Source organism: Megalops cyprinoides, chromosome 24, assembly GCF_013368585.1.
Source record: "Megalops cyprinoides isolate fMegCyp1 chromosome 24, fMegCyp1.pri, whole genome shotgun sequence".
NCBI lineage: Eukaryota > Metazoa > Chordata > Actinopteri > Elopiformes > Megalopidae > Megalops > Megalops cyprinoides.
In genome coordinates, this window is record NC_050606.1 from 21,491,514 (window position 1) to 21,516,197 (window position 24,684).

The 24,684-nt window shown below is 41.9% G+C and overlaps 2 protein-coding genes across 13 annotated transcripts in view; both read right to left on the bottom strand.

Moving 5' to 3' along the window:
• Nucleotides 1–11,993: 11,993 nt before the first annotated feature.
• Nucleotides 11,994–17,385, bottom strand: LOC118771237 (zinc finger and BTB domain-containing protein 14-like). 2 transcript variants are annotated; one of them, XM_036519171.1, is made up of 2 exons: nt 16,845–17,385; nt 11,994–13,396 (listed from the first exon to the last, which is right to left on the bottom strand). In XM_036519171.1, exon 2 carries the CDS (start codon nt 13,381–13,383, stop codon nt 12,040–12,042), a length of 1,344 nt encoding a protein of 447 aa, XP_036375064.1. In that variant the 5' UTR covers nt 13,384–13,396; nt 16,845–17,385; the 3' UTR covers nt 11,994–12,039. The 2 variants fall into 2 exon arrangements, with proteins under 2 accessions (XP_036375064.1, XP_036375065.1); XM_036519172.1 differs by lacking the exon at nt 16,845–17,385 and adding an exon at nt 14,296–14,560.
• Nucleotides 17,386–20,023: 2,638 nt separating this feature from the next.
• Nucleotides 20,024–24,684, bottom strand: part of LOC118771203 (band 4.1-like protein 3) — a 79,253-nt gene continuing 74,592 nt past the window's right edge. For 10 of the 11 annotated variants that reach the window (XM_036519120.1, XM_036519115.1, XM_036519116.1 and 7 more), the window contains 2 exons: nt 24,351–24,466; nt 20,024–21,004 (listed from right to left, as the gene is read on the bottom strand). In XM_036519120.1, the coding sequence (XP_036375013.1) occupies nt 24,356–24,466 (111 nt within the window). In that variant the 3' untranslated portion in view covers nt 20,024–21,004; nt 24,351–24,355. The remainder of the gene's footprint in view (nt 21,005–24,350; nt 24,467–24,684) is intronic. The other variant, XM_036519117.1, reaches the window with a different exon arrangement.

A 24,684-nucleotide genomic window follows, 5' to 3' on the forward strand; every position in this document is an offset into this window, starting at 1 on the left:
ATAAGAGTGTCTTCTAAATCACAACAATATATTGTAGTGGACGAGGTGGTCATACTGAATGGGAGAGTGGGTTTTTATCATATTGATTTTAAATCTAATGGAGGCAGAATCAGTTGGTTTAAGTCAATTGCCAGAGAATTCAGGTACATATCAGATGGAATGAAATTAAATTCCATTAGTCTATTCAAAACTGACTTGTTATTCCAGAGCAGAAAACGGACATCTTTGATGACACCTTCACAAATGTAATTGATCAGGTCATATTTGTTTAAAAGCTGATTTATCCCTTTGCTATGGATTGGAATAGATAACTTACCAGATCATTTGTTAAGCTGATATGTATCAGGGCACTTGTAAGATCCATTTCTAAAACACCACAGCAAATGGGAAACTACTTTGCATTTCATTTTAGGTAAAAGTTTAGTAGGGGGTGGATTGGGGTTTTTTAGGTCTGGGTATGGACCATTTGGAGAATATACATATATCCAGTGGTGTGAAATGACTGAGTAAATGGGCCCCCAATGTATGGCTGAGTAGTCACTGGACAAAGCAACTGTATCCCAGTTTAATATGCAGCTGAGAACCAGAGATGCCATATATACAGCTGGAAATGAGACATCATTATTAATGTCTGATTACAATGCATTCTACGACTACTGTTACTACTACTACTGTTATTATTAACTTGGACAAGGTAGAAAATTCCTTTTTACAGCACAACCTACAACAGATGCATTTTACATATGATCCATTTATACACCTGGGTTTTTATTGGTGTTGACTGGATTAAGCACCTTATTCAAGGATGCAGCATCCCACCTGGGAATTAAACTAGTTACCTCTGGTTTCAAGCCCAGGCCTTTTCATCATTGTAGGACTATGGAGCTTTGCATATGTCACTCACTGTGTGTCTGTCCATGTCTGTAAGTACAGGTCTTGGCATCAGATACAAGGACATGCTGTCTTTATGGTGTTAAAGGGAATGGCTACATCTTCTTGGTTAACTGTAGTCCCAGTATTGGTTTTCATGTTGATATAGTGTAAATGTTGAGGTTCTGTTTTTAATCTGCTGATTGCCTTCAGTTTGGTTTCACCTCACTGATGATTACTGGAAGTTTTTATTTTACAGTGATCCTAAGGTCGTCATCTGAAAAGTCAGCAGTTCAACTTACAGTTATCATCTCACATTCATTTCCAGCTGGAACTTCATATGAACTTTAAGATTTCCTGTCTTGTAGGAACATATCTGATGCCTTTTAACACAAGCCCAAAACCAAGGTCTTAAAATTATGCTTTGGTTTGGCTGTGGTACCTTTACCAAGGCAATTAAGAACAAATATATCACTATCTATAAGAATATGATGAAAGCCTAAGTATTTAAGAAAAAAACATGAACATACTTATTCAGCAGGACTTATAGCTGAAAGCTACAGAGTTTCCAGAGGTGAAAAATAAAAGCCCCGAACCTTAAAAGGCAGCTCGGATGGTTCACTTTGTAAAGCGGCCATTGCACACAAGTCTCGTCCTTTGCTGACGAGAGAATCCCCTTCCTCAGCAGACAGCGTCCGCAGAAGCAGGGAATGAGGGCATTTCCTGTGCGGCGATGACCTCGTTCATCTCCGCCTGTCACACCATTGGCAGGCAGTGTGCACAGAAAAGAAACCCATTCATGGAGCAAGCCATTCATTTCGCCATTGAAAGTTCTTACTTAAATGCATCTTAAAGCCCAAAGACCGTTAACTATCATGCCGAATGGAACAGCAGCCCTCTCGAGGAAACCCCCTGATACCTGCATTTTGTTTTCTCTTCTTATATATGCGAACAGGACATGAATTTGCAATACATAAGAACTATAGTAAGGCTTATGTGAACATGCAAGCAGGTGGCCAGAAAGGAGTTAGGCCATGTTCTTACCTTCAGTCAGGTTACACCACTTTGGGAATTGCACTCCCTGAAACACCAGCATCTTTTGTGTTTGCGTGTGGGAATCACAGTGGAATAATTGCCAGGAGGTTGTTTCCAACAGAAATGTAATTGCACTTTGTCCTTTGTACAAAACTATCAGTGAGGTCCTAATGAACAAATTGCTCCACCATAATTCAAGTCATATGTGTCTCATGCAATGAGATTGAAGAGTTGTGATAAAAATGTGTAAAGCAAAAATTACTTACTTTTTCCATAAAAAGACGCATAATTTCATAAACACAGCTCAGTATCACAGATATGCGCGTCATGCATGCACTGATGCGTAACATCAGTGTGTTTTTCAATCTAGCGTTCTATGTGACAAATCGAAGTTACAGCGTTGGGAAGTTAAAGGACTTTTAAAATAAGACGCTCTTGTGCTGGGAGGGATGAATGCTTTTCATTTAGCCTCTAATCGGTGCGGCTTGAACACTCGCCGGCAGATGAGAGTTGCAAGTGGGCGTGCACGCGTTTAGTGATTTCCTTCTTAAATTCAAACACAAACGATTAGATCTGAAAAAAAAGTTTCCAAGCCTGTGGGCTGGTGAGGCAATTCTAACAAACTACATTGTTGGATTGAAACCAGTTTTTAAAAAACTCCAGACATCTGGTTTCCCTCTTAGAGTTTTGTATCTTATTGTATTTTTGAATTTCAGACGATTTTATCGACTGAAACTATAGTAATACGATCTACTAACAGACAATCAAGTTTTGTGTGCCCCCACAAGTACCATAAAGTTCTTACGGAGTTATCGCTTGTACATCTGTTTCACAAATAAAACAAATAATGAAATTTTCTTTAAGGAGTGGCCACTATCAGTACAACCTCATCTTTCATATTCTTCATAACCTTTTCAGAGGGTTAAAACAACAATAAATTTATAAAGGGTCCCATGGTTAAACGAAGCATTTCCTTTCGTCATAGGCATCTATGAATATGGTTTCCATGTGACGTTATTATCTTGTTGCTGTGCTTTTATACTATGTGCGCTCCAATAGGCACTTACGTGCTATTTTCTATCTTCCTCCTCGACTCTTTGTGTCACTAGGATAGGATAATCGCACATCAAAACACGTTTTTAAATGAGTGTATGCGGTTAGAAGTTGCTTCTCTATAAATGGACTTATTCTGTATTGTAGGTTATGTATCTGTCCGGTCACAACCAGGAACTCGTTTTCTTCAGGAAGAAGCATCTGTCTGTGATTTTATTTCCCAGATCTGGGACGCTCACTCGTAGGGCCGCGGTGGTCCAGTGCTGCTCCCAAAGGAACCCGCTTTCTGGGTTCCTCAAACCCACCCGCGGTTCCGAGCCCTCAGAACACAGCAGGGACGGGGCTGCGCTGCATAGAGGCGTCCTTGTTTCGTGGCCGTCCCGCCGGCAGGACAGGATGGAAGCCTGCGGGCCCCTGTCCCGTCACCTTAATTGGGCCGGACAGTGTGGCAGCGGCACCAGGCAAAAACTGCAGACATTCTGCTTCTCGCTGCTTAAAAGCAACCCTAGAAAAAAGACGGAATCAGCCCCTTTTTGTGTGTCTGTACCCTTGCAAAGATCAACCTGTTTTTAAGGATTTAAGGATAAATCCTAAAAATTTTACGCATGGTCCTGGATTAACAGCATGCGTGACATTCTGTATTTGATAAACGTATCTATAAAGAAGACAGTCCCTGGTCTTTCATTATTGATGCGCGGTGGAGTTACTGTCGTGGAGTTACCAATAGAGTCCTCAAAGTCAGGATCAACTTTCCCGTCCTTTCGGCAGCCGCGATTAGCTCACATTAACGCTCAGTTCATACTTTGTTGATAACCAAACACTTCCCTCTCCTCTCCTTTGATGTGTGTTTGGCTCTGAAACGCTGAACACAGGTGTGCCCCAGTCAGCCCAATCAAAGAGACGCTTGCCGTGACCTATTCCAGGTCCGTTTGCGTAATGCAACAGCTGGCAAGCACTTGACAAAGAATAAAATTCAGTATGGTGTTATTTTCTTGTGTGTAATAGACATGGTATTGCCTCTCTTTTAGGGGGTGTAATTAGATTGGAGGGAAAGGGAATTTATTTTGTCAAAGCAAAACTATTCTGGGACTTCTGTGAACCTTCACTCTGTTGAACACTAGAGATTAAATGTGCCTCTAGTTTTGAAGAAAACATTCTGCTCTTGCTGCACCTCTTTAAACATCGTCACTGTTGAGTTCTCACTGTGGTGTTACATGGAAAGTACTATTTCAGACAAAGCGGCAAAGCAAATTACAAATTTCAAAATCGATTTCAGCTTGACTTATTGCATGTCAATGCATGTAATGAACAATGCGCTGGTTTATTTTAAAAGCGTTTCTGTTTCCCTGGCTGCTGACAGCGTAGAGTGATGATACAGAGCTGTCCCACTCACAAATTGGTTGTAAAAACCCTTTTGAAATATCATGGATTGAAATAACTATAGGAAATATGTATTTTCATATCAAATGGAGCCTGTGATGATATTATTATTATTATTATTATTACTATTACTGTTACTATTATTATTATTATTGTTATTTTCATCTTTCATATAATCATTAAATGATTAGTTGAGAATCCGGTGGAAGAGAATTCTTATTGATTACGCAAATGGAGAAATGCCTTGATGGCAGTCCACATGGCAGGAATAAGAAAGATGCTTCCCACAGATGGAAAACACTAACTTCCTGAGTCCAAATAATGTTTTCTCATATGTCATTTTATTTGTATCTGAATTTAGTTAAGGACATTGACTGCATTATGGCATCACTTAGTGATATTCAAAACATGCATGAGTCATATTATTTTCATTTTGTTCAATAAAGGAATGTACAAAAAATACAGCATGCATTCTGTTCCATGATTGAAAAACATCCCAAAAGACATTTCTCAAGAGAAAAACATTGTTTAAAACATAAATCTTGACTTCACTTCTTAATTTTGTTTAAGAGTCAACTGATTGTGAGTCAAATCATCTTGGGCTGATGTGATTCTTATCAGCGGATTGCACTGTATCACCCTCTTACATTACATGACATTACTTTTTGACCGAATGATGTCCAAAGTGCAAATATAAAGTGTATTTAACACTCTATTCCAACAGCTGTATATGGAAGTCTTTGTAAACTTAGTGAGCTAGCAGTAAAACATGTTCTGCTCAAAATGCACTCCCCAACACAGTCTCCACCTGCTCTTTGGCATTGCCCATCAGGGGAGTGGCAACCACCAGCCATTCTCTCACTGATACCCAGCTTACTGCATGGCATGCTGGGTATCAGTGTGTTACTACTCCTTAAGGTTCAGACTAAGACTAAATGTTGCATAGCATTCAGGTGTTTCATATAAGTATTCTCCTGGCAGAGCTAGATAAGATTGTGCCTCCTTCCGCTGTTTACAACTGGCTTCAGGAATAGTGACTCAGCACATTAATGCCATCAACATTTACATTATTTTAACATTATTGGCATTTAGCAGATGCTCTTACATACTTACATATATTACAATTTTACATGTTATCCATTTACCCAGCTGGATATTTACTGAGGGAATTCTGGGTTAAGTACCTTGTGCAAGGGTACAGCCTTTTGATTTGGAGTCCTGCTCCTTTCCACTATGCTACACTGCTGCCCGCAAAATAATATTACACAAGGCCAATGGTGGTACAGTTTTTTATTGACCGAGGTCAAGGGTCACATAGGCAATTCCTCTCCCCATCTCCATCTCCCCACCCAATTTTGTTGAATATAGGCAGTTAGCATTTATTCAACTTGGTGAAGGAATAGTGTTTGTTTTTAGGTGAGGTGTTAAACATGTAAAAATACCCATTTTGCTGTCCCGGTGAAAACAAGGTCACTGGTACAGGTTCGGCAAATGTATTGACGGTTTTAAGATGTTCGCTATCACTGAAGGTCATTTTTCACTGTTAAAATTTAAAACTCAAAGCCCCCCCCCCCCTTATCTCCCTCTTCATCCCTCTCCATATCATATGGCATCTTCTCTACTTCTACTGCTGGCCTCTTGGTGGACAGGTGAAATATAAGCCCATTCTGACCTTCCAGAGGGTCATGGGTTCCATCCTGATAGCAGGTTCAATCAAGAGGTGCTGAAAATGATTGTTGACGATGGTTCCACAAACAAGGACCACACATTACCATGACCCATACATGACTGGGTGGAGTAGAGTAGTAGCTTGTAGTTTGTAATTGTTTGTAGCAGAGAGGTATCTATGAGTAAAGAAAAGCAAAGAAAACAAGAGGAAGGCAGAAAAAACAACCTTTTCTCACACACAAGTAATCCTCCCTTGCTCTCTTTCTTCCTACAGTCCTCCTCTTATATATATATATATATCTATATGAATGATTTAGGAACTTAAATACACACAGACATATGCAAGTATTTGCATGCCAACACACACACACACATACACACGACACCGTGTGATTTTCACGACGCCGTAAATGTCTGACCGGTTATAATAGATATGCAGTCTTCCAAACCAAACAAGTCGGAATCACTCAGTATGTTATAGCTACACTTAACCTGTTTATCCACAGCTGGGTAGAGACATAGCTGGCCTCAAATTACACACAGTAAGAAAAAGTGACCTCTGGAATCTGCACAGCAGCAGACTCAGTTAATTATCTTTGGTTTCATTATTTAAATTTATATTATATCACCTGCTGGGAAAAAAGGATGAAATGCCATTCTCCTGAGGAAATATTCAGACAAAACTAAACGGAATGTATCTGACCGAATAACATTTGGAAATCTTCCAGCAGTGAGAATTGTTGTTCCACACAAGGGCTACATTACGAGACTAAATTATATTGCATGGCTTTATGTATAAAAGCTGAACTGGAATGTTTAATGTAATATTTTAGGTCCTGCCTGCCCCACTTGCTGTGTACTCAGAAGGGGATTATAAACATAGAAGTGGGAGAGTACCTTCTCGGAACATTCACGGATGCTTTGCGTTGCTCCTGCAGTGCGTTTGAAGCGAAGTGCGGGGAAATTCAATAAAAGAAAATGAAAATATTGTGAAAATGAGCCGATGCAGCTATGTTAACTTTGGCTTCTCTGAACGTTAGTAGCCACAAACCATAAGGCATCAGCGTACATTAAAAAAGGAAACTAAAAAGACCCGATTTTCAATTTGTCACGGCAGAACTTTTGGGTTGCTTAGAAACTGTAGTTATTGGTAGTACATATTACCGCGCAGTACTGCTTGCGTTCTATTAATCCATTCGTTCTGGTTGATATTTACCGAACTAGTTCAGGCTAGGTACTTTGCTTAAGGGCACAGCAGTAGTTGCACCCTGTGATATTTAGGTGTATATAAGGTTTTGTATTATGAAAAACCTGGATGCAACAACTGTTATGATTGCAAATATAATAATTTGAGAGGAGAACTATCTTTACATGCATGTTAAAAATAGGCCGATGTGCATATTTCATATATTGCAGAGTTCACAGACATACTGTTCGTGATTTTTGTAAAGGCGTATGATTCTTCTGGGTGTCGCAGCTGAGGAAATACGCGGCCTTTTTGTGATTACCCATCTAGACCAAGATCAGCATCGTTTATGTTCCTTAGAGTAGTTGTTGTTGAAACCTGCTTGATTACTCAGCTTTGAAGCTGGTTGATTGGAACAAGATGCCAGTAAAGCACAGGATTCTGTCCGCAAAATGTAACCCCCACCACCTTTCACCCACTGCCTCCCGCCTATTCTTTTCTTTTCTTCTATCTGATGTGGTTTCAGTGAAAAATTAGAAATCCTGAAGTAAACCTTCCGCTGAAACCGCATCCCTTTGGGGGTTTCCCCGCCTGCTCTGGCACACATCTCAATCGGTAATCGTTCTGTTATGTCTGACGGACTAATTTACCTTCCTTAATGTTCACTAACTGTGGACTTAAGAGAATTATGCAATGATAACCACCTTATCTTGAAATGTAAGCGCTGATGTGTAAACTCTGAATTGTGTAATGGTATCTTTTGAGTCAATATGTTGGATTTACATATACAGCTGAAACTGCCATAACTAGTACAATAAATTAACAAGCGCAATACCCACATAAATTAAAACCCTCTCCTTCCTTTCAGAAGAATCACCTGGCAGAATCTTTATTGATTCCCTACTCATAGGATTTAATGCATAGCGGTTACTTTTATCAAAGATGATTATAGCAGCATAGGTTACATTTTACGTACTTTCCATTTTTATTGCTAGATGTGTTTAGTGAAGCCAGTCAGTATAAGCATCTTGCTCAAGGATGCAGTACAAGAACTCTGTAACCAACTGGTTAAAAGTCACATTATCAAACCACTTTGCCATACCAGATGCAGAGTACCTCACTCTGTGCCAAGAAACAAATAACTTCCGCACACTGAGACCACTACCTTCCCCTCTTCTTCCACTTTCCTGAAATTTTAAATTGGGGACCTGGAAAAGAGGTGGGGCTCTTGAAGAAACCAAAGAAAGGGGGGTGAGTCTGGAGTCCATTATAAAGACCTGACTCTCAGAAATGGAAATGACTCTTCCCAGAAAACTATTTAATGCTAAATGTGTTCCAGGGCTGTAAATCTGGGTCTTCCACATAATGTGCGTGTGTGTGTCTTTTAAATGTGTAAAGGAACAAAGAGAGTCTCTCTCTGACACAGGGTCAGAGAAAGAGTCTTTCTCAACACAGGAGAGTTTAACGTGAGATGTACGCTTTTAATGAAACCGGGATTCTCTGAGTGTCAGCGATGGCGTGAGGCGGAGCTGTGAGGAGACCGGAGGGTCGCAGCGCGGTAATAGAAACCGGGTGTTCATCCGCGGACACGCCACGGTTCGAAACCCAGGTCCTGCGCAGAATTATTGCACATTAAATTCAAACACCATCACGAGAAAATGCAGAAAACAGATTCTGGTCAACTGCCACCACAAATGGCCCTTCTTTTCCACTTAGACATTGACGTCATTTTTCCATGCACATTTAACCCCAAATTACAGGGGTTCAAAACTTCTGTTAAGAGTTAAGAATAGATCAATCTTTGGAACAATATCATCATCTCACTGAGGTGCACTTCACAGCAAACTCCTTGACTCAGTGTTTGGAGTTTGTTACCCTGGACTACAAGTCAGTGAACATGTAATTTGAACCAGCAGAATACTGTACTGTACAGAAATCGCACAGTAATACTCAATTTCTATGATTATGACCCAATTCACTAAAGGATATCTCCAAATACAGTGCCAGTGAAATACACAATATCATTCTAATATTTCAAGACAGTAAATCATATTGCTCTGCAATATGCAATAGTTAAAGGTTTGGCAAGCAGTTACCATACTGATTTTCATTAAAAAGGAAATGCCAAACTCTTTCGAATGCATTTTGAGAGGCTTTAATTATGACCACATCCCCAGCCCCCCCTCCTATGGCTGGTAACACCAGTTTTATGTGGCTGAAAAATGACAGTGCGTTTCAGAGGAAATAGCTGTGAGAGGAGTGCCACCTAGTGGCCACGAATTTCAGGACAGTGGCCTTCCCTTCACTTAATGTTGGTTTCTTCTGAGTGGATTACTGCCAGTCACCACCAGTATCGGGAGCCAAAACATCCCTCTGAAATGTTAAATTCAAGATCGTCTTAATACAGTTTTGCAAAAAAAAAAAAAAAACAATGTAGATTTTGTTGTTCATTCTAGGTGCTGTTTCTGCAAGAATTCTGTAAGTAAGAGTTACCACATTTTACCCGCCTTCAAAGCAGTAACAACTACCCACACGCTTGCACCCATACTTCACTTACAAGAGGTGTCATCAGCCATCTAAGAACAGGAGCAACTGCTGCCACAGACCCATCTGCCAGGGGTATTATCTTTCAGTTTGGAGAGGGAGATGCTGCCATTGTCCAGACATACAGACACGTTGCCATATCCATTAATGCTCTTGTCCTCACCATGGCCTCAGCCCCTCCAGAAGTGTGTGTGGGCCAGCTACACCTACAGGGCAAGCTGCAACGAATGCCAAGCCACTGCAAATTCAATTGTCAGAAGCAGGCACTACAGCCACTGAAGGACCAAATGCCATGGACTCGATGTGCCAATGTTTGGGGCACAGCAAACTGCCACAGCAAACTGACACAGCAAAAGGACTCTCTGACCTGCTATGTGAGTAGGATTAACAGTATAAATCTGATAAGCCCAACAGAAGTAAAACAAGAGTGACAAAAGTGTATTTGAAAAGATAGCTACTGAATCTCTGGCAGCATTTGTTTGCAAATAATAAATTGACATTACTGTGTACTTACTAGCAGAGCATTGGCCTTAGCTGATTGTTCAATTTTATTGCCACTGGAGGGCGCCACTTTAAAAGACCTCTTGTGGTCTCAGTGACCTACTAATGTGCATTTCACTTGATCTGTTTAGCAGTTACTGAAACTGAAGGCAGAAAAACTAACACACACACACACACACAAAACATATGTGTATCAGTACAGTACATTCTCCCAGGAGATATTATTAAATAAGTGTTAAAGCAGCTATGATTGAGGTGTTATTAGAAAAGACACAAAAAAATGACCAAAGTACAGCCAGTTAAATTGCCACCAAAAATTAATCCCACCTACATCTTCCTGTAGCATAAAAATGTTAAAAACTTCAAAAATACAGTAACCTTAAAAAGACAGTGATTGAATGTAAAAGAATGTAAAATGACCTTAAAATGGTAGCAGAATGGAGCTGCTATAATCTATGGTACATAACACTCCCCATCCAAAAAAAGAAACAAATACACAATATGTGAAGGCCATCTATGAGCATCTTCTTAAAAATAGTTTAACCATAATTTATTCTTTCATCTAACTGGAGATTTGAAAATTAACCCCGAGGCTATCGTTTTATCAAAGGTATTAACTACATGCCAGGTCAACCTCCCTCAGAAAGCATATTTGAAAATGTTCTATGTTTCTAATCAAGCACTTGCCTTTTTATTTTATTCTCTCATAGTTGGTTTCAAGGTGCCTTTTGTTCAAAGGCTACCATCGAAGCCTTAGCTTTCATGCAGTGTGGCATAATAATGAGAAGGGCTCATAACGCAAAGGTTGCCAGTTCAAATCCCAAGAGTCTGTTGCACTGTTGGGTAAGGTACATAATCCAAGCTACCTCAGTAAATATCCAGCTGTATTAACAGATGCCATGTAAAAATGTAAGTTATTTAAGTCTCTAGATATTAAATTGCATGTACTTGGCAGGCACTCATAACTGATATACACAACACTAAATGATATTTAATAAAATGTGTGAAAAAAGGCTGGCAAGTAAAGGTGTTTGGGTGTGCAAAGGGAAAACCTGTGATGTCTGCAGAGTATGAAAGCACTGTTAGTACAAACAAATATTACAAAAATGCACAAAGTAACCATGTAATTCAAAATAATAAATTAAATTAAAACCATCAGTACCTGACTGAAATGAATGCGTTTATTACAGCAAACATATTTAAAAGTATATCAATTCATTTTTCTTCCCGTTCCTCCCCACTGCACACCTCAGCTAGCACACAAAATACATTTTTGGATCACAGAAAACATTTAGGATGCAGTAGTTATCAATCTATACATTAAGCAAGATCATTTTCAATAATGCTACAAATTAGACTTATTTACAGATTCCAAGGTGATAAAAATGGCACTGTATAACAGCACACATTTTGTAAACTGACTTAAGGCAGAGCAGTCCAGCAAAGGAGACTGCTGAGAACTATATCACACAACTTTGGTATGATCTGTTGTACCACAAGGAAATTCAGCTCCTCTTTAAACTTTTTTTACAATGTGATTAAAGAATTCCATGTCACTAAACACTGAGGAAAATAAACTGAAAAGCAATCAATGTGAAATAAACTGGAGAAATACAAACAGTATGCATTTCAATTGTTAGAATTTATTTTTTTCAATAATATTACTAGGAGAGTAAATTAAACATTAAAAAGTTTCATTTTAAGTATAGAGTGCTTTCCATAAGAAATAAGACAAAAAAATCATTTTCACGGAGTGGTGTTTTTAGCGCCCCCTGCCTGCCATGGCAGGCAGAGGTGAAGCGTTATTGACATGCTATAGATTCCAGATGGTGCTCAGCCTCAGCGGCCATAGCGGCGGCCTGTAGCTGCTCCGTCTCGCTCTGGAGGGCGCCGGCGGGCAGCTGCTTGCGCTCGCTGTGCATGTTGTTCTCATGCCTCTTGAGGTCGGAGGCCTTGGCGAAGGCCTTGGTGCAGGAGCCGCAGACGAAGGGCTTCTCGCCCCGGTGGCGCCGCTCGTGGTCCTTCAGGTGGGACTTGTGCTTGAAGGCCTTGTCGCACATCTGGCAGCCGAAGGGCCGCTCGTTGCTGTGCACGCGCTCGTGCTTTTTCAGGTCGGGCGCGCGGATGAAGGACTTGCCGCACACGTCGCAGCGGTACGGCTTAAAGCCCGTGTGGATCTTCAGGTGCTCCTTCAGGTGGGCCTGCGTGGTGAAGGCCTTGGTGCAGATCTCGCAGATGAAGGGCCGGTCAGCCGAGTGCAGCTTCTCGTGCTTGCGCAGGCGGTTCTCGTCGACGAACGTCTTGCCGCACGCCTGGCAGGCCAGCTGCTCCCGGTGGCCGTACAGCAGGTACTCGAACTTCATGTCGCCGGCGGCCGTGCTCCACCCGGGCGCCTGCTCGTCCTTCACCTCGCCGATGCTGTCAGCGAACGTCAGGGTCTGGGGGGTGTGTCCGCCGAGGTCCTTCTGCACTGTCTCCATGGCTTCCACCTCCTGGTCGTAGCAGCCAACTTTGTGGACGTCCTCGGTGGCCAGCTCCTTGAGGATGGCCTCCTGGACCCTCAGGGTGCTGTTGGGAGACTTGTCCAGCTCCTGGTTGACGTGGGAATCCTCGACGATGTCATCAGAAGGGGTGTCGTCCTGGTCCCCCAGCACCTGCACGTCGTGGTCCTGGTTTTCGTGGTTGTCCTGGCCCTCCTCAGTGGGAATAGTGATTTTGACAATGTCGTACGCGTACTTGGCGTTCATGTGGTCGCTCTTCTCCTCCGGCGGGGACAGGTCCCGCTTCTGCGAGCACAGCTTGTCGAGGAAGCGGATCCCGAGGATCTGGCCCGATGACATCATCAAATTGACGTCTTTTTTCTTCACTGAGATCTTGGCTGTGTACATGTAGTTCAGCACCTCCTCAAAGATGTCTGAGCGGATGAAGTCGATCTCGATGACAGAGGAGTTGTCAACCTCGTGCTTCTTGAACAGCTTTTTGAAGTAGTTGCTGCACGCGGCCAAGACGCAGCGGTGTGCCCTGAATTTGACGTCTTCAACTACGACGGCGATGTCACAGTGTTCTCCTTCCAGCCTTTGCTCATTAAGTATCTTCAGGAAGATGGTTTTATGTTCATCATCAACATACTTCACTGTTTCTGACATATTGCAGGGTTTCCTGTAGTAGTAAAGCATAAAGAAAGCATTACTGACACATGATCATTTTCAATGATACAGTTCTCTTCTGCTGGGGGTTCCTCTGGAGCATCTGCTAAATTCAAGTAATGTAATGTAACGTAAATGCATTTACCACTAACCTGCCTTTTAAACGCTGATTTCATTTTTTTGGATGAAACTCGCCAGTCAGACACAACATACCTTAAATATTCTAGAGTACATCAACACAAAAGCTTACAAACCAAACGGCAAATAAATAAGCATTTAAAATTTTAAAAAATGAACCATATAAATAATTTTCTCTAAAGCAATTTGCGTGTTTTTTTAAGTTTTTTTTTTAATTTTAATACCTCAACCACTGGTAGGTAGCGAATGCATGGTTGTCTATGAACAGGATAATCTGGGAAAAAAACTGGACGAATTTGGTGGAAACTTTGGTTGAAATATTTGCCTGTAGGACAAGGATGAAATTAGTTGATTTTGCTACCAGATGACATTCTAGTTTACTATATTTTCAGTAGTAAAAAGTGTTTCTGGCAAAGACATATTTTCCCCACAGCAGTAACAAACGATCATGTTATGCATCATCCTCAAATACTCCGATCACACATTTGCAGTGAGGGCATATTATCCACAAACCACGCATGAGCTTTACTGAGTTTTCCAGTCACCAACCTGCAGACAATACAACAGACCTGTTATCAGGTGCTGACACTGAGTCTGACGAAAGTGACTTTTAAAATGTGCATATAATTTATTTTTACAAGTAGCGACCGCACCTGTTAAATCACTCACATAGTCGATAGAACATGTACTTTGCACTGCGATAAATGTGAATTTGAATTAACGTTAGTTTCAATTTAAAAAAATCCTAGCTATATCCAAAAATAGAAAGCCTACCTGTCAACATACTGTATATGTTTACTAGGTAGTTAGAATTCTCCCGCTGATCCCCCCTTAAACCTATATAATATTCCCACACGACATTTCAGCGTCAAACTGGGCCAAAATACGACTGATCCAACAAGGCAGCGCTGCAGAATCATTCCATGCATTCCATATTCGATTTTTCTACTAAACTCACACCACCGATTGTAAACACTTATAAACCATTCAATTCAACAATTCGGGCCAGAATTGTAGCTGTAAAATCCAGAATCCGCCATCTTGGCGGCCATTTAAGGAGCACTTCAAAGTTTACAAACATCAGACACGTGACCCGTAAGCCCACTCATAAATGCCTTTCACGTTTCAACGGCATGTAGTGATACAGCAAGGTTTCTGCATTTTAACAGCCTTGATTTAACATCGATGTACTTTAGCAGAATAGTGCATAGAACTGCATGGAAACAATAATCACCTGTTAACTAGCAAATCATTTAAAAACTGTAGTTAGCTGCGTCAGCTAGCTGGCTCGTAGAACCACCAGAGAAAGAGAATCATCCTTGCTGCTTTGGCTGGTTTACCAACCAGCTGGAAAAAAGTCAGATGTCTTTTTCATAGTTATATTTTCTATAAACATATACTGACGCAAGTTTCCTGTTGCTCTTTTCCTAGCTGGCTAAATAATTAAGATACAGAACGTTAGGGAGAAGCCCCAATATGCCTGTAAGATAGCTGTATTAATCTTAACGACACTGATTTATTCCTATCTGACAGGCTAGCTGCAAAATAATGCTTAACAGTGCAGATAGATTACGGCTTTGTAACTAGCAAGGTAGTCAGCAAGATACTTGTAGCTAGTTCTAAGGCAGGGTGAGTGGGGCTTGCATGGGATGGTGTGCATCTGGCTAGCTATGAAATTTTAAAAGATACGCTGATTTCTTAACTGATGTGAAATACGCACTTCAAACAGCCATTTTTATACTGTCCTCCGCTCAATCAGCATCAGAGTTACTAACAAAGACATTGAAAGGGTTGTGATCCTACTGGTATACAATACTAAAAACAGTGTGAATATTAATTGTATCCACTCTGACAACCAGCAGAAAAGTAAGAGAGCTTAGACAGAAAAAGCCAATCGATACTGAACGATGTTCCTGCTTATGTATGCGAGCAAAAAGCCTAGAGGTGTGTGATGTTCTGGGTTCAAGCTCTGGGCGCAGCAGTTTATTTCGTATGCGTTACACGGTGTGGAGTCTAACACAGGGCTATTTTTTGCTGATAGCCTAGAACCATAGACACAAAATTATACATCTGAACAAAATAGATTATAGCTGTGTAAGGATATAGTTTTAAATTATACACTGCCTACATACGAAATAACGAGGCCTGAATGTATCCATATATTACCTTATTAAATAAAACGTATTCAAATAATGTCAACATAAAATCTTGTAATGGTTCTTAATGTTTTAAATTCCACAAAGTTCACATGCTAAATGCACAGAGAATTATTAATCATACCTAGCATAAATAAAACAAGTAGCCTAAAGCAGGTTAGTGACCTCTCCATATGATTGCTGCAGGACGGCACAATGAACAGCTTTGCAAAGAAACTGTTAAAAGAGTTTTGTGGAATTATGAGCTGAAACTATCTCGTGTATCTCATAACTTTGTGAGCGTATGCAAAAACTGCGGAATAAAACGACTGGCCTGAGATTTAAAGTGCAGGTGAGGGGGTTGCACGGGTACGACACACTCAACCCACAATACTCACTCACGCGCGTCGGGCACACCGTGCGCATGCTAACGCTCAGCCGCCCGGCGAGGACAACAACGGCGGTCTCCTCACGGAAGATCCGACCAGCTGGAGATACATCGCAAAACATCGAATAAATACGTCGCGATTGCGACAGATCAGACATTTAAAGGGCTGAATCTGCACCGAAGTACAGTCTGGGAACACGTTTGTGTTGTTAATGGGCAGAGAACGTAGACAATTGATCCAACAGTCGGTGGTTTCAGTGGCGTACGATCGTTTTCTTAAACCAAGTGTATTCATTTTTTTATTCTTTGGTTGCGATCCTGGGTTAGTGCTGTAATTAAGCAAACGCCGTGTGATGTGTTATATTTGTGAGAATCCGCGACGGGAACTGCCATTTTCGCTGGAGTTAGCTAGCTACCTTAGCTAGCAAGCTGGCTACGTAGCTAGCTACTTCTGCAATGTTAGCTTCAAACTGAACCCGCCTTTTTACATTTATTTTCCAATAAGCCGCTGTTCTTCGACTGTATGGGAAAATACACACGTCTTAAACGCGAAGCAAGAAATTTTAATATTTAAACTTGCTTGGGTAATGACTACAATTAAGCATGGATGGTGACGAAATTGGATTTCGAGAGGACATAAAAGCACCCGCCCGAGCCGTAAAATGCCCGAGCAGCCATGAACACTCCTGCACAGGCGAACTCGAGCGTCCGACGAGTAATCGTGAGCGCGCAGGCATCCCAGCGTAATATTATGGGTTTCTGAAACCTGGCGCCGTTTCTTAAAAAGAGATTGTGCTTACCTGTATTGAACTGGAGTGCCTTAATGAGAAAGTCTGTGTCAATTGTCACCAAAGCAGTCAAGAATAAATACTTTGAGCAGTATTAGCGTGAGGGCGAGCACTGGCGGAAGGACGCGCTGCGCAAGCACGGAACTGCAGGGCAGACCGAATGTTGAGTGACTGTGGGCGTGCGCACATTTGATTGCAAATGGATGCCGTTACGCAAGAAGCGCAAACGTAGGCTAGCTAACACGACGACCAGTGGCCATGGATAGGATGTACGCTTACGTCCTCACGCAAATCGCTTGTGCACAGAAGAGCGAATCTCTAGAGCGCGAACGGGGGTATACGCGAACAGAGTCGGGGCGCGAAAATAAGGTCACGAGCGGGAAACGGGAGCGCCTCTGACTCTGGTTCATTGAAAACGTAATCATGTTACCTAATATGGATAGTGTGTGTGTGTGGCAAGGACCCGACACGTGTTTACTTTTCATGCGATTACTGTTACCATTTAATTAATTCCACGCAAATGTAAAGCAGTCGGGCAATAAACAACATTTCGATCAAGGACCTAATATACATGTATGCATTTGTTTTGATAATTAACTCAATAGACTAGAACACATACACAGACGTCTGGTTCTGCAGCTTCTGATGGAATTGAAATCTAAAGTGTACTTTAGAGATGGGTAAATGACAGTTGATTTTAATATGTAAGTGATGACAGTAAATGTAGCCTACAAGTACCTCTTGTATATTGAAAAAGAAAAAAGGTGTTTATGGATGACATGATCATAAGTTTAGTTTAATTCGTCAATACACACGACAAGGAATTTTAAACTGGAGTGGAATTGGAACGTTTATGATGTTTCTAATAGTCCTTTGTCAGACAACAAGTCCAGGGTTCAAGTCTTGTACTTTGGCAAAGCATTTTACCCTTGAATACATCTACTGTAATCTGCAGCCACTAGGGGGCAATAGACGACAGGAATCCGACATGTTTTTTTTTTTTTTTTTTAATTTAACGGTGATCAGTTTACTTCTGTAACACATTTTGCGATATGGGTATTAAACTACCAAACACATATTTTTTTCTGATGTCTTGTTTAATTTAATGGCTTAGCACTGATAAGTAAGGAACTTCAATCAATCATACCCATTAACATCATTAGAATGTGGCACAGCAAGTTAAGGAATGGAACTGCCTATGGAAGACTGCAAGTGTAGGTCTGGCATAGCTGTGATTGTCACCCTTAAGCAAAGTATCCCACTTGCTTCAGTAAGCAGAGAGAGGTTATTGAAGTAAGCTGTTTTGTAAGGAAGAAAATAATGTAATGTTGACGAATACATGTAGGGAGGAGAGCTTGAGTTCATTTTTGTTAGTGTGCCACCTGCGGCAGGGAACTGAACACACAGGTACTTAGTAATGACCGATGCTGGAGTGTCTCTGCATGCTCTATGTTGTTTCAAGATTCATCGTCTTTCACAGGCGCTGGCTGAACATGTGGGTCATTAACAACTTGTGCCAGGGTGTGTTTTGAATGCTTATAGATACATTATCTTTCATGTTCTTAGTCCATTTAATGCAAGGATGCACTATTATTAGTAGCACCACAATCCAATTGCAGTGGTACTTTAAACCAATTATTGAAAATATTATGCATTACATTAATAACAATACACTTTGTGTAGCACCTTTCATACTCCAATTACAGTTCATTAAGTGTTATTTGTACAACATTTATGAATGATATGACAATAATATGACTGTAGTATGACAACTGCGTCCTGGATAATCATGTCTGACAGGCTGAATGGCTACAGAAATCACTCCTGTTAATACCATTAGTAGTTGTAAAAGTCCTAAAACCATGGAGGACAGCAGAAGCTCCTCAGAAAGGGTCGAGGACCTTGAAGTGACAGCAGCAGTTTTTTAATTATTGTTCTACATTACATTGTTGTACTTACTTAACCATGCCATATGCCCTCAATTTAATGGTAAGCTATGTAAAAGAGCAATCACTTGTCACATTTTGAAAAGCCCCTTTTTCAAGCTGGTCTTTATGATGTGATAAAGCAGATGTTAAATTTCCTCAGCCAAACTGTTGTCTGAGACCATTAACCTGCAGATGTGTGGGGGCAGCCAAGTCCACTTGGTGTCAGCTTGAACAAATGGAGCAAATTATATTGTTGTGACGATTCAGTCAATGTAATATTAAATATGGTAAAACATTTATTTTTCATATTAACATGAATGTGGCAGTGATGTAAATGTTTTGAAATGTGTGCAGTAATTTGCCATATATTGAAATGCATTCACATTTTAATTTTTACATTTGAACATATTACAAGAATTAACTTGTAATTAACTTCAATGTTAACTGTATGTTTATACCCCCCAGTCCAGAGACAGCTGTACTCATTTTAAAGTTTAGAGTGAACCCTAATATACAAACATAATTTTCCATCTTCACACTTTTGACAAAGGCCATCACACTTAAATTTGCTAGAATGAAACTGGTAGAAGCCCCTAAGTATACTGCACCGAAACAGATGACGCTGTTTCAAGTATGAATTGCTATGCATTGTAATTTCTTTCTAACCAAATGTGTTTTTTATGATGGTGTGCCTTTCCTATGGTTACCAGGTGCTGTCACACTTTTGACAGACAGACTCCATGGCAACAAATGTCACCTACTGTTTACCTGGCCGTTATTGGGTTACACCTTCTATGGGGAGGGGTCCTTTCAGAGAATGATACACCCCAGTGTGCCACTGGATCCTAGCTGGAAACCATGGCCCCTCCACTTTGAGAGGCTTGGAGAAAAGGTGGTTATCTGTATCCGAATGTCCCTGCTGTTACTGCCAGACTCCGTACAGAGTGACATGACCGCTGTGGTTTCATCAGCACGTTTTATTACAAAGGGGGAAAAAAAGACGAAATAAATCACAAAAATGCATTTGCCACTTTTATTTCACTAATGTGGAAATACACGGAACAGGGATGGTACTGGATTGCAGCAGATGAAGAGAGAGCAGGAGGATGTCCTACATGTTCACGTGCACACACAAGCGTGCACTGACACACACACACACACACACACACACACACACATACATACAGCACACGCTCCCTCACACACGAGCACACACACTCATGCATTCACACACGCACGCGCACACACACACACACACACACACACACACGGAGAGGGCTGCAGTCCGCTCTGCAGCTCAGACTCTAGACTTTGCCATGCTTTGACAGAATGAGTGAAGCTCGGGAGCGCCCCCTGCTGTGGTGTTAAAGGAGGCGGCCCACCTCAGGGGTCACTGTTTCATGGGTCTCGCACAGACGCCTGTGTTCCTTCTGCCCCAGCCCTTCCCCCACAGTGTTCTGCATACAGCCTTCTTCTTTGTGATGTGGAATAATTCAGTGGAAAAATTTAGTGGAATTTCAACAACAACAACAAAAAAAAAAAAACATGATTCAAGTAAAAATGACAATCACTGTTTAAGAATAATTTTTTTGTCTGGTCTAAGAAGCACATGTAAGTTATCATATTGAGTTGTTCTAAAATTGAAAGGTTCATTCTTTTTTGTGTTTGGCAGGCAGGCAACTTGAGTAAAATCACAAGAGTGATGGAGAGAGGAGGCAGGAGCTTGGCGATGTTGGCACGTCTACTGCATGGTTAAATATTGTGCACTCTAACACGTACAGCATATAGCCTATATCCTTTTTCTGGAGTGATAGTTTCTCTCTCATAAATAAAATGAAAGCTACACAAATGATATTGTTTTAAAACTTATTACTTAATAAGGCAGTGAATAAAAATTACATTTACTCCTTCAATTTGTCTGCCTGTTGTCTGAGCGTGCAGGTGGATTAAGAACCAGGTTTTGCTTTAATTTTTTTTTTTTCCCCAAATTAAATTTTCTTAAAAGAAAAGTGCAGAACTGCTTCCTTCTCATGCAATATGCGTGTTTCCAGTAATGGGCTGGATTAATCTGCAGATAGGATCAGACAGTGGGAGGGAGAGCAGTCCTACAGTGTTCCGATGCAGTGAAATATCCATTAATGTACTGTATGTTGGCTTTGGAGGTCAAAGCGGACTCCCTTGTGGGCGTCCTTTATTCTTTGATTGGTGAAATAAAAGTATCCTCTGAATGGTGGAACGTTATTCCTAAAAAAAAGAGGAGAATGTCAATTAGTAGGTGCTGCCTGTCTAAATGCAATGCATATTATGTTCAGATGCAACACCCAGGGGCTAGTAAGTTCCCCTGTTCCTCTTACAGCCAGTGTAATACAGGAGGCCCCTGCCATTCACCATGGAAACATTCAAAAGATGAACATGAATGTGACTCTGAAAAACACTACAAATGCAGTGAGTGATTCATATGCATATTTATGGAATAATGGGTCAGGACCGGGGAGGGCTGTCTGATGCAAATGTTTGAAATCCTGAAATGAAAATCCATGAATGGCAAAGTCTCCTGTTCTTACAGTATCTGTCTGTAGTGTGATTATGTATTGCATATCGCAATGACTGCAAATTAGTGGTCATCACTGGAGATCCACAAGTTTCTGGGCATGGACGCACCTCAGGTCTTAGTTACTTAATAGGCATTGATTAATATTGATTGACAGGAACCCTGAACTGCCTGTTGTTTCAGGTTGTGCTTGATGTGGCCTCTGAAACCACAGGGACTGTGGATCTCGAAGACCAGTTGCGGTCACTGCTGAAGCACATTGTTCTAGTTAGTGGTCATTTCACACTGTTATCTCTCCTTAACAGATTAAACACAGAACTGTACCCAATGAGAAACCCCACGATGCACATACTCATATTGTTAAATGGTAGAGAGGGAGTACAGAGGAGGTATTTGAGAAGAAGCCACAGAAACAGCCTGCCAAGCACAAGGTTCATGACAGCTTTAGGGAAGGTGTTTCTGCCACAGCGGCCCTGGAGGGCCCCTCCAATGAGCCAATGCACAGCACAGAACGCACAGCGAGAGCCAAGCAAGGCCCCTAGTCACCTCGACCGCAATGCGCCCGTCTCTTCACTCCGACTGCAGCACAACAATACTAATTAGGAGAAATTCTTAACATGCTAACGAGGTTCACAAAGAAAATAAAACAAGAAACCCTGCCCCCCCCTAAGGATGTCGGCCTCAGCTGGCTGCTCGGAGTGGGGGAGCGAGCGTGATGCGGTCGGGTTGATCTGGGGGCCTTGGTCGCCTGCATTCCCTCTCGGCATCATGCAGCCAGACACACCGCAGGGGTCACACAGGCTCTGCTTCTGGGTGATTTCATTCAAAGCAAATGAAATGCCTCAGAGATGCAGTCGGGTTAAGGCGCCTCACAGTTGATGCTCACACAGCAGTGGTCAAGGTGGTGTTCGATGAACTATAAAGACGAGGGATTAAAGCAGCCAATAAAGGCATGCTTTTACGTTGGTGAAGGTGGACACATGAGTGTTCCTTAGTATAACCCTCCATGAAGGCCTGCCTGTGTCTGCAATGTATCTAGGACCTTGACCAATCAAATTATGCCTTCGGTCCTGTAGACTAACCAATAAAATAGGACCAACCTTACTTCTGTACAAGCTTATGTAAGCTACAGCCAGCATTAGGAGGCAGCTAAACTGTGTCCTTATCTAACTGTAAACAACATCAAAATCCATGCTGATTAAAATCAGTGTGACTGTATTGCCATAAACTACAAATTAGCACAAATTGGTTCAAGTAATTTAACAATTTATTCTACCCTGGTTGTATGATTGGTGTGTAATGCTCCTTCATGGCACTTTAAGAATCATATTGGTTAATGACTATTATAGCGGGATGATGAATATGTACTGGAACATATCTGGTGTTTGCCTTACATAATGAATAATCGTGTAGAGTCAGAAACATGGTGCTGCTCGGTGGAGGCTGCTTTCAATGCACAGTAATAGAACTGACAGACCCTTTTATCCCGCTGGAATGGGCCTCAAACAGGAGGTGCTGATTCGCAGGAAGGCTCAGAGCCACTGGGCTGCCTTTTTAACGCTTGACCGCAGCAGCAGGTCAGGAGAACCATGCCAGAATGAGCCAATCAGGAGCAAAACACCAAAATGTCTTCACAAGGCAGATAGCCTTCGCAGGGCAAAATTGCACTCCAGACTCCTCAGGCACTGCGATGCTGCTAAAGTGAACCTATCCGGAAGCCCTCATTAGTCTATGTGGAACTCAGTTCAAATAAAAATTAAGCTCTGCTTATTTCATCTCAGTTTAAGCACATGCTTTCTATGCACTGCAGGAAGGAAGTGAATTTAAAGTAAAATGGTCCATTTTGTTCTGTGTGGAATGTCTTTATTTTCTTTCTTGTCACAGGGCTTAATAGGGCTGAGTGCTGACATTTAGCCTACCAACACACTGATTGAAAAAGCCAAGCTAGCAACCTATAGCACAGTGCAGCAGGAGGGCTTTCTGTAGTGTGATGCAGACTTCTCTAATATGCGGAGGGGTGTGTGCCCTCCACTCAATAGCTGAAAGAGGTCATACCCCGTCTGTTACAAAGGGATCAGTGTTCAGTGCAGACAGATGCAGAACACAGCAAGTGGACCTTGCTGCTTGAATGCTAGGGTGCTTGTGAGTCCGCCCAAGCCCGAAACGGCACAACCACGCCAATGACGGGGCTGAATGAGATGACCGCACTGAGGTGAACACCAGATACAGCCACAGGGGGCCTGACTGTCATGGCGATCCTGTTAAGGAGCTGCACTGGTGGAAATGCACACAAACATTAAACTGATGTATGTATTTATCATGGCCCATGTATAGGGTATGCCTCGGGCTTTCAAGCTTTTATAGGCGATTGTCTCAGGAGCTCATGTCAACTGTTTAGAGCCAATTTAGTTTAACAGTGGCACAAAGCCAGACATAGCCTGCTGTGTCTTAAACTTCTGTCACAAAAGCAAAATTATCATGAGAAGCCAGATGATAATTTTATGGCTGAAAAAAAATTCAAGAACTAAGTGAGATAAATCAACAACTCTCCAGCAGGGGGGGCTGTACTCACAGTAGGCAGTGTCTTAAGTGGAACAATAACACAGCATGTAGTTAGAGGTCCATTTCAGACCATGCTACTGCCATGCAGAATGAGTCATTTCGCAAGTACTTTCAGGAATAATTTTCCCTTAATTTTCCAGCGCTGATCATTTCGAAATTCTGTGCAACACTGTTTTTTGGGAAGGCTGACCATTAAAGAATAGGCTTTTCAATTGTGCCTACAGACTGCTAGCGGTAAAATGCCTGCATTTCTGAGCTGAGGACCGCTTGCTCTGAGGAGCCTGCTGTAGCTGCATACACTGAGAGCTGAAAAGTGAAGTGTCTGAGCCGAAAGCTGAGAGCACACCCTGGTTAGTAGTCATTCTCCTCACTCGCAGCCAATGAGAGACTGAGGCTGGACACAGCAGGTATGGGGGTGGAGGTGGGGCGTCCTGCAAGGTGGAGCCGGAGCCGGAGCCAGCCGCTGGAGCTTCTTACCTGCTTCACTCGTCCCCCTCCTCAGGCGTGATCTCTGTCTCTTTGTGCACCACTACTTTGGTCACAGACATGTCAGGGTGCTGCTCTTTGGCTTCCTTAATGGCCTGAGCCAGCGCCTAGCTCAGGGGAACCCCGCCGGCGGAGACAGAGAGGAGGAGGAGCAACGGGCGTGATCAGAAGAAGGGTGGAGTCATTCAGTCGCACCCACTCACACAACAGCAACCCACCGATTATCACCAGCATTCGCCCAGTTTAAACAAATCTGCAAACAGCGGAAGGAGAGAACAGGAGAACTGCTGCCTCTGTCTTCAGCATGCAGCCCGGTTCTGAGATC